Raw genomic sequence first — 11,454 nt, forward strand, 5'->3', positions numbered from 1 at the left:
CTTTTATCCACTAATCAAACACTGAATATTGCAGTTTGGAGAGAGTTTACTCACAAAATTAGAAAGGAAACTGTCACATATCATTGCAGTTGGGTAAAAACCTTGTGTCTCCAAAATGTAAAAGCAGCCTTGTTTTTAGCTTGACTATCATGTATTTTTGAGTTTATCCAAACGAGTTTCAAAGCGTCTCATAAGCCCAAGGATGGTAAAAACTTTCTCGACCCCACATAAGACCGTATAATCCTTCGATTTAAGTAGAAAACATGAAAATCAGACTTGACAAATTGCAGCCACAACTGTAGAAATATCTCCTTGGCATTTATTGGAATGCCAGCATTGAAATCCAGATTTGGTACAGTACAAGGCTATCCAGTATAACTGAGATCTAGGCAACAGTGATGGTCCAACAACAGTCATTCCAACTGAATGTTCATATATTAATATGACTATTTTCAAGACATTAAATTGTTCCAAGAGATTAGCAATACAAATAAAAAGGTCAAAGGAAAAGCTGAACAGAGGAAAAATGAAGATATAAGACGAAACATCTTGTCTCAGTTAAACCTGGGGAACTTTTATTTGAACAGATTTCAGAAGGTGTGCCTGTTTATTTAATTATCTTTTCAAATAAATATTCCTTCCAGGTACTGAGGGATATTTAAAGAAGAAAAAAAAAAAATCAGGAATGGTTAGTAATTATCAATGCCTTGTATAATTGGTGATTGTTTTTTAAAGAATGTCTTGTATCTCTACATCCATTTGATGTCTTACTGATCAAAAAAGGAGTTTTGTTCCATGATGTTTTTGGAAAGTCGTCTAGCTAAGCGTCAAGCCCTCCGTCTTGATTTATCGGTGCATATAACATACAGCAAGAACCCAACCCATATACACAGAGAAGTGCATTTATACAGGACTCATGTTGATTAATTACACGTTACAACCCTGTGAGGATATTATAAGAACATAATACGAGGCACGTAGAAATTAAAGATTTTATCACCTATTATTAACCTACTTGCGGTAAACATTTTATGCGAGGATCCTTTGGGCTTAGTCACCTCTTTCCTCTTAATTTGGGAGGATATTGCCACTGTTTTGGCAGTTTGTTTTGGTCCACTGTCGCTCTATCCCAATGAACAGGTCGGTCGGAGCATCCCGTGCAAAAGCCTCGCGGCGCTTCCACGGTATGCGTGGTCCTGCGGCGCCCTCCTCCGCTTCCTCAGCCCCCTCCGAATGCGTCTCCCGCGGCGGCCTCTTAAGACATGACTCCGAACACCGGGTTGTGGCGGCAGATGCTCGGCCCGATCTCCTCGTAGTCTTTCTTGGTGTGGCACACTTGGTAGAATTCAGGCTGCCGAAAGAGAAGTCGGTCGCGGTCAGTGTCTGTTCCCATCAAATTTACCTTCTTATAATATCAGAAATATCAAAACCCATGGTATTGTGCCGATAAAGTTATGGGTTAGGGTTCTTTTGGATTCTTGTTGAATGCCAGTTAATTGGCTGAAAGTCCACACAAAAGGAACACATCACTGTTGTTGGGTGAAAACCTTGTATCTGCCTTGTAACAGCCTTGTTTTTAGCTTAACAACCATGCATTTTTGACTATATTTTTAGTTTTGAAAAAGGTTTTATAAGCCATAGAGGGCCAAAAACATGAAAATCACCTACATTGGAGCTACAAGGTTTTCATTCGACAACAACATGATAGCACAACTACGACACTTTTAGGCACAGGTGGACACCAATCACATTTTCCTTGGGTAAAAGACCATAGCATGTGTGCAATATGGTCCGGAATATGATGTGATAACTGGTCAGCTGTACTTTCTTCTTTCTGTTTTTCCCATGTCAAAGAAGATTCTATGCATTTCTCACTTGTTTGCTGATGTCAGTTAAAGTTAAAAAAGATGAGGTATGATGATTTATGGAGAGAAGGAGTTTAAAATACTTGTTTAGATACTCACAGTAGAAGCCAGCATGGAGCCTCCGAACCAGACAGCGTACCTCTGCATGTGATGAGTGATGACCTGCACATCGATGGGCTTGGGCTGCAAAAAAGTGGGTAACTCACTCAATATAATCTTAAAAATGAGCCAATACAATAAAAAGCAAACTCGTCTCTTGCAATCACAACATGTGAAGTGGCAGTGCGGCCTACAACTAGATAAAATGATAGTCTTATTAGGATTGAATAACAACAATCAGCCATACTTTTCCATGCATGACCCCAACTTTTCAAGACTTGAAAATTCTCAAATTAATTTTCCATACTTCCCCGATCTTTCCAGACCTGCGGAAGAACCCTGCATTTACAAGCAGTTTGGTGGACTATTCCTCATCCTCCTTCCCGAATTTCCCCAAGGGGATTAATAAAGTGATATCTTATCTTAATTCTCACCTTCAACTTGCCCCCGCTCAGCTCCTCGCTGATCTTCAGTCGTCCATCCACGGTCCTCTTGAGGTCCCTCTGCAGGCGTCTGCCGAAGTCCCTGAACATGGTGGAGCCTCCGGAGAGAACCACGTTCTGTGTGACGCACGGAAGGGACGGGACATCAAGTACAAAAACGCACAAGCAACTAGGCATCTGATCTAATGGCTTTGAGGGATGTGTGTCCAAACCTTGTAGAGCGGGCGCCTGACGTCGATCGGGCAGTTCTGGATGACTTCATCCACCACCTCCGAGATCGGCTGGGTGAAGTCCGGGTTGGCAAACTGGACAAATGGAAAGATAATGTTATGATGTTTTGAAAAGTAAAATTAATTATCTTCCTTACCAGGAAACTCAGAAATCTGAATAATCACTGACATTTATATCAGTCACAACCCCAGGCCACATTATGCCGAGTCAATATTGTTAGTAACAAATAGGGCTGCATGATGCTAACAAAAAACAAATTCGTTGTATTGCTTGATATGGGTTAGTGATTGCAGTACAAATTACATGGCGTTTCCATTTGAACACTTAAATATGTTTAAAAATGTGAAGGGAAGCAACAAAATGAGATGTTTATGCTTAGGATTTGCTCAGTTGAAGTTAAAAGAAAATCTTCTCCAGCATACAACCTGATTTTCTGGGCCAGGTGGTGGCCGCATGGTGGAAGAATACTTTATTTACGAGATATTCTCCAAGGTACTTTTCCCTCTAAAAAAAAAAATGCACTGTCTTGCGATTTGGAAACTACAGTAGTCAGTATTTTTTTTTTATGAATTGTGCAGCCTTATGTTACGTTCACGCTGCCAGCAACTCCAGAAACCAATCATCTTAAGTAATATTCTACAGTCAGAGAAACGTCAGCCGATGTTGACTACAGTCACCTCAACTTATGGGTGGCATCATCTATCAGCGGCCAATCACGGTGTTGCTTCATGTCAGACTGAAGCGACTGTACCTCAGGATGGAAGAAGATCTCGGGCCCCAGGAAGCGCTCGTAGCCCACGTCGATGGTGAACTCCTTCTTGCTGATGGCGTTGATGCCCGTGTACTGCTTGATCCACTTGGAGCCGTCTGTGTCGTATTTGCTAAACTCTTTCACCAGGTCAGGGCAGACGTAGCTGAAGCGCTCCTGAAGCAATAAAACAATGTGTTTAGAATATTTACAATATAATGTTTACAATATTAGAATCATTAGAGGATACTATTGTTGTGGAAGGAGAGGAAGGAAAGTTATTATGATTATGATTATTATTATTATTAGTAGTAGTAGCAGAAGTAGTAGTAGTAGAAGTAGTAGTAGTAGTAGTAGTAGTAGTAGCAGTAGCAGTAGCAGAAATAGTAGCAGTAGCAGTAGTAGTAGAAGTAGTAGCAGTAGCAGTAGTAGAAGTAGTAGTAGTAGTAGTAGAAGTAGTAATGGTAGTAGTAGAAGTAGTAGCAGTAGCAGTAGTAGTAGAAGTAGTAGTAGTAGTAGAAGTAGCAGTAGTAGCAGTAGTAGTAGTAGTAGAAGTAATAGTAGTAGTAGTAGTAGAAGTAGCAGTAGTAGCAGTAGTAGTAGTAGTAGAAGTAATAGTAGTAGTAGTAGTAGTAGTAGTAGAAGTAGCAGTAGCAGTAGTAGTAGAAGTAGTAGTAGTAGAAGAAGTAGCAGTAGTAGTAGAATAGTAGTAGTAGTAGTAGTAGAAGTAGCAGTAGTAGCAGTAGTAGTAGTAGTAGAAGTAATAGTAGTAGTAGTAGTAGTAGTAGTAGTAGTAGTAGTAGTAGAAGTAGTAGAAGCAGTAGTAGTAGAAGTAGTAGTAGTAGAAGTAGTAGCAGTAGCAGTAGCAGCAGTAGTAGAAGTAGTAGTAGTAGAAGAAGTAGCAGTAGTAGCAATAGTAGTAGAAGTAATAGTAGTAGTAGTAGAAGTAGTAGTAGTAGTAGAAGTAGTAGTAGTAGCAGTAGTAGTAGTAGTAGTAGCAGTAGTAGTAGATGTAATAGTAGTAGTAGCAGCAGCAGCAGTAACTGTAGTAGCAGTAGTAATTGATAGAGTACCTTTCAAAAGAATGTAAAACAAAACCAAATTAATCAAAAAGTAATTACAAAAGAGGTCATGAAATAATAAAGTGCTAAGGACTGATGTTCTGTTTGGAGGTTGGCCTGGGAAAGTAATGCCCATGTTCTGTGTCTCTCTAGGCATTTCTCCTGCTCTTTATAACACAAAATCCCTGAAGAGCGTGGACCCATTTCTATTTAAAACCTCTAATATTCATTACAGTTCCTTGGAGCCAGTTACATGTATTTGTCATTTACACTTCTGGTGACTATGTAGCTCCACTGCCCTCTAGTGGCCAGGGTGAGAAATGCAACTAATAATACTCTAACAATCAATATCATCTGTATGAAACACTCATAGGTATCAAGCCCTTTTATGGGTCATCATTTTGCATTTTTCAATATCAGAATAACTCATTTCCTTTATTATGCAGATTTCAATACAGAAATAAAGCTTTCATGCAAAATGCAGTAACAACTACAGGGTAAAAAATAACATATTTAAAGCTGCACTAGGGAAGAGCTTTATGTAAAAATACACCAGTCTTATCAGTCTAAATTACAAAGTGGGGTGTCAAAAATCAGGTGTCAAGAATGGACACTTTTACACCCACAGAAAGTGATGAATCGAAACTTAAGAGCGAAACACAACCCGTCTCCTAAACAACAGCGAGCACCACTCCGTCTCTTGTCCTTTTAGTATTCTTTATTTAATGCAATCACCAATGTGTGAAGTCGCTTAGCGCAGCTTTTAACTTTCCTTATCAGAGTTTCAAAGCACTGTAAAGATAAAAGAGGTGGAGTGCAGAGAGAGGGAAGGCTGACCTTGACAGCTTTGGCCGTCTCCAGCGACTGCTCCGGAGGGATTCCCACCTCTCGCTCCCTCAGCAGCTGTTGGATGAAGTATGTGATGTCTCGACCAGCGATGGGGATGTGTTTTATGCAGCTACCGATGACGTAGCCTTCAGCCTGGAAGCCAAACAAGCACGAGTATTACTTGAGAACAGGGAAAAAAACAAACTTTTTGGTCCAGTGGCTGGTAAATCCCAAAATTTATCAGCCACATTCATTATATTACCAGCCAACTAGATGATGCTGAAATAATGGTTGGTTATCTGCCAAAGTATCTGGTAAATCTAACTAATTTACTACAGCCAAAGATTTAGCACCATGGATAATGGTGGAAGCATGTTATTTGGACAGAAAGAAGTTCATATAATAAGAGCAGGAAACTGACTTTTTCATTTACTGACCACACCAAAAATTCAAGAACCAATTTCACTAATTTACCAGCCAAATATTTTTTTTTTTTTAAAAAGAGCAGAACCTCCAAATAACGGTTGGTTACCTGCTAAAGTGTCTGGTAGAGCAAACTAATTTACTACAGCCAAAGATTTAGCAGCACTGTTAATTTCCCACTATGACTGAGATTAGATTATTCATTCAAGTGTATTATAAATAAATGAAATAAATAATGACTTTCACTATTTTACCAGTTTAGAATAATCCCTCCAAAGTGGCTGGTAGAATATACAAACTTACCAAAAATCTGCCAATATTTGTATGATGGCTGGTGTTAACCTCTGACCCTGTGTATAATATTTAAAAAGCTGATCACAGTAAAAGTCACTGACCACTGGGATGACGTGCGTGACTCCGTCTCCGCTGTCGATCACCGTCCCCGTCAGCGTCCGCTCCCCCACCTGTCTGGACGTCCAGGAGGCAGCCAGCGCCAGGACAGCCTGACAGGGGGAAATCACAAGTTCAATAATACTTAGACACAGATAAAGTCTGCACTACCCTGTTGTCCCATAATGACTGGCTAGCACACAAATAAAGCAAATTACGGTGCTTTGTATGGAGACAATGCATAGCTTAAGGTTGAACTAGATTTAGCCTATACCATTTTGGAATTGAACGTACACTGAACAAAAATATAAACGCAACATGCAACAATTTTCAAGATTTTACTTGGTTACAGTTCATATGAGAAAATCATTTGAGAGAAATTCAAAGAAGAAAGGCTCAGTAACAATGATGTAAACAAAGTTGTACAGAAGATTTGAGAAAAATAAGCGTTTTATGGAAAATTAATGGGATATTTTAACTCATGAAACATGGGACCAAAACTTTACATGTTGCATTCATATTTTTGTTCAGTATATAAGCCAGACCTTTCCGTTTTACTTTGTTTTAGCATTGTTATAGTGCAGGAGAAAAGTCTGGTTGACCAAAGTCAGAAAAAAGTCCAGAGAGTGTTTGCATTTTTTCAACCAATCACAATCCAGGCAGGCAGGTATTCATAACTATCGGGTTAACTGGCGTCGTCTTGGGTGTCTGTTAGTTAATGATGGTGTTTGAACCCACTTGGAACAGTGAAGGTGATTGGTCGAGATGCAAAGCTCAAGTTGTGGGTGTAGCGAAGGAATGAGGGGGAGAAAAACAGGGATTTGCAGACAGTGGGTATAAGGTGTAGAGTATTTGTTCAGTGTTGGTTTGTTGGTTCGTCTTAGCAGCTAAAAAAGGTTAGCTACTTGCCGATGTAGAATTAACAGACTTACCAGCAATAGCGAAAAAATACTGTCTGCAATTTGGTTTGTGGCTAGTGTTCATTTCATGCCCTAACATGTCTTGGAAACTTACCTGAACAGCGATGTAGAGACCTGGGACGTTGAAAGACTCAAACATGATCTCCGCTGTGTACTCTCTGTTTTCTGGTGTGTTGAGGGGCGGCTCTGTCTGCAGAGAGAGAGAGAGAGAGACGGGAAACTCATGAGCATGAGGCTATAAATCACTATTCTCCAATTCATTACCAAGAAGAGGTCAGCAGACTTGACTAAAAGCCTGCCTGCTTTACAGAGACACAAAAAACATGACGATGGTGATACACAGGCTTTCTTTTTCTTAACAAGACAACACATGGCCTCAATTATGCTAGATTTTCTATTGAGCATAAGCCTTCATCACACCTTTAATTTTAAAAACGTCTTTTGGCACGCTGCCATTCCCTTGTTTTTCATTGATTTTATAGATTATAGTTCTTGGCAACACAATCAGACAGGCAGAAGGTCGTACAATGATACATTCTGCACTATTATTAATTCCATTTATATGAATTTATTTTCTGTACATCCAGGAGTGGTAGCTGCTACATAAAGATATATCTCTTATGCAAGTCTGGCTTACATAAGAGAGATACAGTACATTTGACCATTAACAGGATGTTTCTGAGACTAAGGTTTTTCATGCTTTTTAAAGTTCAAAGAGACCCACAAAGTGTTCCCTGCGTACATTTATATTTAGACAGGACACTGAGCCTGGGACATTTTGGTAATGGGACAGTCTCCCTGCATTTGAATGGGTTTGACATGGATCTTGGTTTCGGGAAACAAAATTATTTTACTGCACTTTTGCACCTTAATATAATATTTTCACTTTATCCAGTGCAGCAATTCTCAAAGTAGCAGCAGCTACAAAGTTTAGTTTTCACTCATATTGGGTTATTATTAACAAAATTCAACTAATAAATAATTACTGCTTTATTACTTAGGGGCGCAGCTACAACCCAAAGCCAAACTTTACACAGAATCTGTATGTAAGTGACAGACGACGATCCACTTTTAGGAACTAAAACAACATTTTCACGTTGAGAGTTGGGAGAGGATTTTCCTAAGATAGTCTATGATTTTCTGCTTGATTCTCCATTTGAACTTTCCTTCCTTTGGTCAGATGGGTGCATTGATTGGTCACATATAATGGAAGCACTTGATACACCACTGGGACTTTTTTTAAAATACAAGAATACTTCAGGGACACCAAATTACACAATTATTAATCATGGAAACATAATATCACGACATAGGATTATCCACAATTAATTGGCATCTTTTCCTTGCTTAGAGCTTAAGAGTAAGTTCCAATCACCTGGTGCATGTTGTGTTTGTTCTGTAAGAGTCTTTAAAAAGTTGCCTGATCCCAGCCTCTCTAAAAGCCAGTGAGAAACCTATGGGCTTGTATGTGAGGTTGTAGCTCTTAATGTAGGTTTAGTCTTACCAAGAGGAAGTAATGGTCTTCAGGTTCTGCCCGCAGATACTTGAAGATGACCTGCTCCATAAACCTCTCCATCAGGTCCCAGTCTTCCACTATGCCGTGGCGGATGGGCCACTGGGAGCAAGGGAAGAAAACAGCGTGAATCAAGTGTGAATCACCTGACAGTCGCATAGCTCAGACTGTTTCCCCCTTGGATAACGCCATTCGATTCAGTTCAAGTGTCCCGTCTACCTTTGTTGCATATGAAGGTTTCTCGATGGCTTCGTCACCGATGAAGAAGTCCAGATCGTCCACGCCCTTCATCATCCTGCGCTGGGCCTGGTCTCCCACCTTGGCGGACTCTTTGATTGCAATACCTAAAGATGAAAAAATACTGTCTTGATTTTGAATTGACAATATCGCAACTGACAGTCAGTAGCTGGAAAAAAACAATTTGTTTGCTGAGGTCAAAAGCTTGTAAATTACAAAAACTCAATTCTCAATTGATATAATGTACTTAGTCTATGGATTTATCTATGTCATTGAAACAATCTCAATCAATCCATATTGGTATTTTGGTCACTTTACTTACATGAAGGAATGATGAATTGTGGTTCTGTGTTTCCTGCATAACCAATCTTTGTATACCTACAGGGAAAGAGGGAATACATGTTTGGTTTAAAGCTGTTGACGTTTGGTTTCATCATTTGTCTGTTGGAAAATGTAAACTGTGTTACTTAGCTAAGTTAGACACTGTGAAAGCCAAGATAATGCCACTGGAACATGGTTTCTGCTTTTAGTTTTAGGACAGATGACTTACAATCCTCCAGGTCCAGGAAGTACCTTTAGCTTCAGTAGCTAGCTTTAGCGAAATTCACTGACAAAGCAGTATTGAGTTTCCTACCCTCCACCATAGCATACAAACGCGACCAGTATGGCGATTTGGCGAGCTAATTTGCGGATTTAACGTCAGCAAAACACGCGACAGAGACAGAATTGAATAAAAGCAGATGTGGCTAGCTAGCAACTAGAAGGCTAAATAGCTAGGCAGGGCGTTAGCTGGAAGTTTGACAGCCGCTTGAGTGGTCAATGAATGCCAAGCTAAAGCTAGCTAGCATTTGATTTGCTACTTACCCTGTGCCACAGTCAACAACACAAGCCGGTAACCGACCAGCCATGCTTGCTTTCCTTTGATCTAGCTACAGGTAAATACGCGCGCGGTATAAACGGGTGTCTTGAAAGTATGTAACGTATTTAAAGTGCTGCAGGCAGAATGAATAGTAATTACGGTTACGATTCAGGAATGCTTCCGGGTTCTGTGAAATTTCTTCTAGTGCAAAAGTGGGGGAGCAGCTTCGGAGGCGCGTGACCGTCCCCGCGTGGACGGAGACTGGTAATTGCAATCTTCTTCTTCTTCTTCTGCTTCTCCTTCTTCTCTTTCTTCTTCTTCTGTAAAGCCTGATGGGTGTGCAAAGGTGTGAAGCGTGGGATTTTAAGGAGAATACCAAGAAATCTAAGATCCCACATTGTTCATATTATGGCCTTTAATAATCCTATGATTATTAGTAGAATATGATTTGTCAGGTGATCTTACAATTTCAATTTCAATTGCCTATAGTAATCCTGCAATCCATTTGTAAGAGGGATACTATACAAATATCACAGCAAAACTTTAAAACAGTATGCAGCTATGAAAGGGGAAAACTTATACCACAGAGAATCTTATAATAACACTAAAAAAATACAATCAAGTATGATAAAGTCATTAGAAACTCATCAGAGAGTGCCACAGAAATACTATAAGTCCCTATATGAATATTTTTTGTTAGTGTACTGATGCCTCAAGCCCCACTGACAATGAATGACTTGTTCAAATTCAACAAGGGGTTGGGAGGCCGGTGAATTCCTCCTGCATTTTCATTAAAATCTACTATTAGGAAGGAGGATGTAATCGTTTTTGCCAACAAGGGAGATGCCAAACCAATTGTAACACCCACCCAAAACGAGGCTATACTCCTTCACTGAGTGACTGACTGTGGATTCATAACGTTTTAAAAATGGACATTACATCGTAACAGTCCTGACCCAGCCCCAGAAAATCATCCTCCAAGGGTATACTGCCACTTTTCTATCTTTTTCCACTTTTCATTCCCTGTGGAGCCGTGCATCAGTGTGATATCACCAGTTGGAGACGGGACAAATTCTCATGTTTCTGGATGTGGGAGATAGTGCTTCATGTTTACTAATGCAGATGGAAATGTGCAAGGGCATCGGAGTGACAGATTCGAGCATTCAGTGATATATGTAGGCTGACATGTTTGCGAGGCAGTACTGTGTTTTGTGTGATGAGGTGTGTGTGTGATTTCATAATGGACCTGACTGGAGCTGACACTTACAAATATTATTTAATAAACTTTCAGAATTTAACGATTTTGAAGAATTTCTGCATGGAGGAAATTCATAAATAAGATTTGTAATGCAAAATGATTTTTAATTGCATTGCATTTCTTGTAAAGACGAGTTCAAAAATTCAAAAAAAAGTACTTTCATTTAAATTCATTCATCAAATTTGACTTCAAGCAGCATTTGTCAAGCTTTGTTTGTTGTTTGTACCAAAATACATTTAGATATAAATTTGTCTGTTTCTATCTCCAGTTTCAACATCAATCAGCAGTTTCCTCTAGAGCTATTCCCCAAATTTCAACTTTTAAGGTTTTTAATAAACTACTTTTATAATTGTGTGTTGTTTTGTATTAAATGTATCCTACAAAAGCATCCCACCAAGTTGAATTCCTTGTATGTGCAAACTTACTTTGCCAATAAAATTAATTCTTCTCTCTTTTGTTCAAATTTGTGTCCTAGGCGAAGAATCAAACAGGATTCATTAGAGGTAAAAAAAAAAAAAAAAAAAAGACCAAAGCAAGTTGTGTATTTACAGAGATGCAAGGTTTTGGTAAAGAACGGTT

At 39.4% G+C, this 11,454-nt stretch overlaps 1 protein-coding gene across 1 annotated transcript; it reads right to left on the reverse strand.

The window, feature by feature from the left end:
* Positions 1-214: 214 nt before the first annotated feature.
* LOC139930484 (actin-related protein 3-like) lies at positions 215-9,807 on the reverse strand. Its single transcript, XM_071923694.2, has 12 exons — positions 9,623-9,807; positions 9,081-9,136; positions 8,741-8,865; positions 8,513-8,623; positions 7,103-7,198; positions 6,094-6,201; positions 5,285-5,428; positions 3,390-3,563; positions 2,620-2,712; positions 2,399-2,524; positions 1,965-2,048; positions 215-1,351 (listed from the first exon to the last, which is right to left on the reverse strand). Exons 1-12 carry the CDS (start codon positions 9,664-9,666, stop codon positions 1,256-1,258), a joined length of 1,257 nt encoding a protein of 418 aa, XP_071779795.1. The 5' UTR covers positions 9,667-9,807; the 3' UTR covers positions 215-1,255.
* Positions 9,808-11,454: the final 1,647 nt, after the last annotated feature.

This window comes from Centroberyx gerrardi, chromosome 21, assembly GCF_048128805.1.
Source record: "Centroberyx gerrardi isolate f3 chromosome 21, fCenGer3.hap1.cur.20231027, whole genome shotgun sequence".
Taxonomy (NCBI): Eukaryota; Metazoa; Chordata; class Actinopteri; order Beryciformes; family Berycidae; genus Centroberyx; species Centroberyx gerrardi.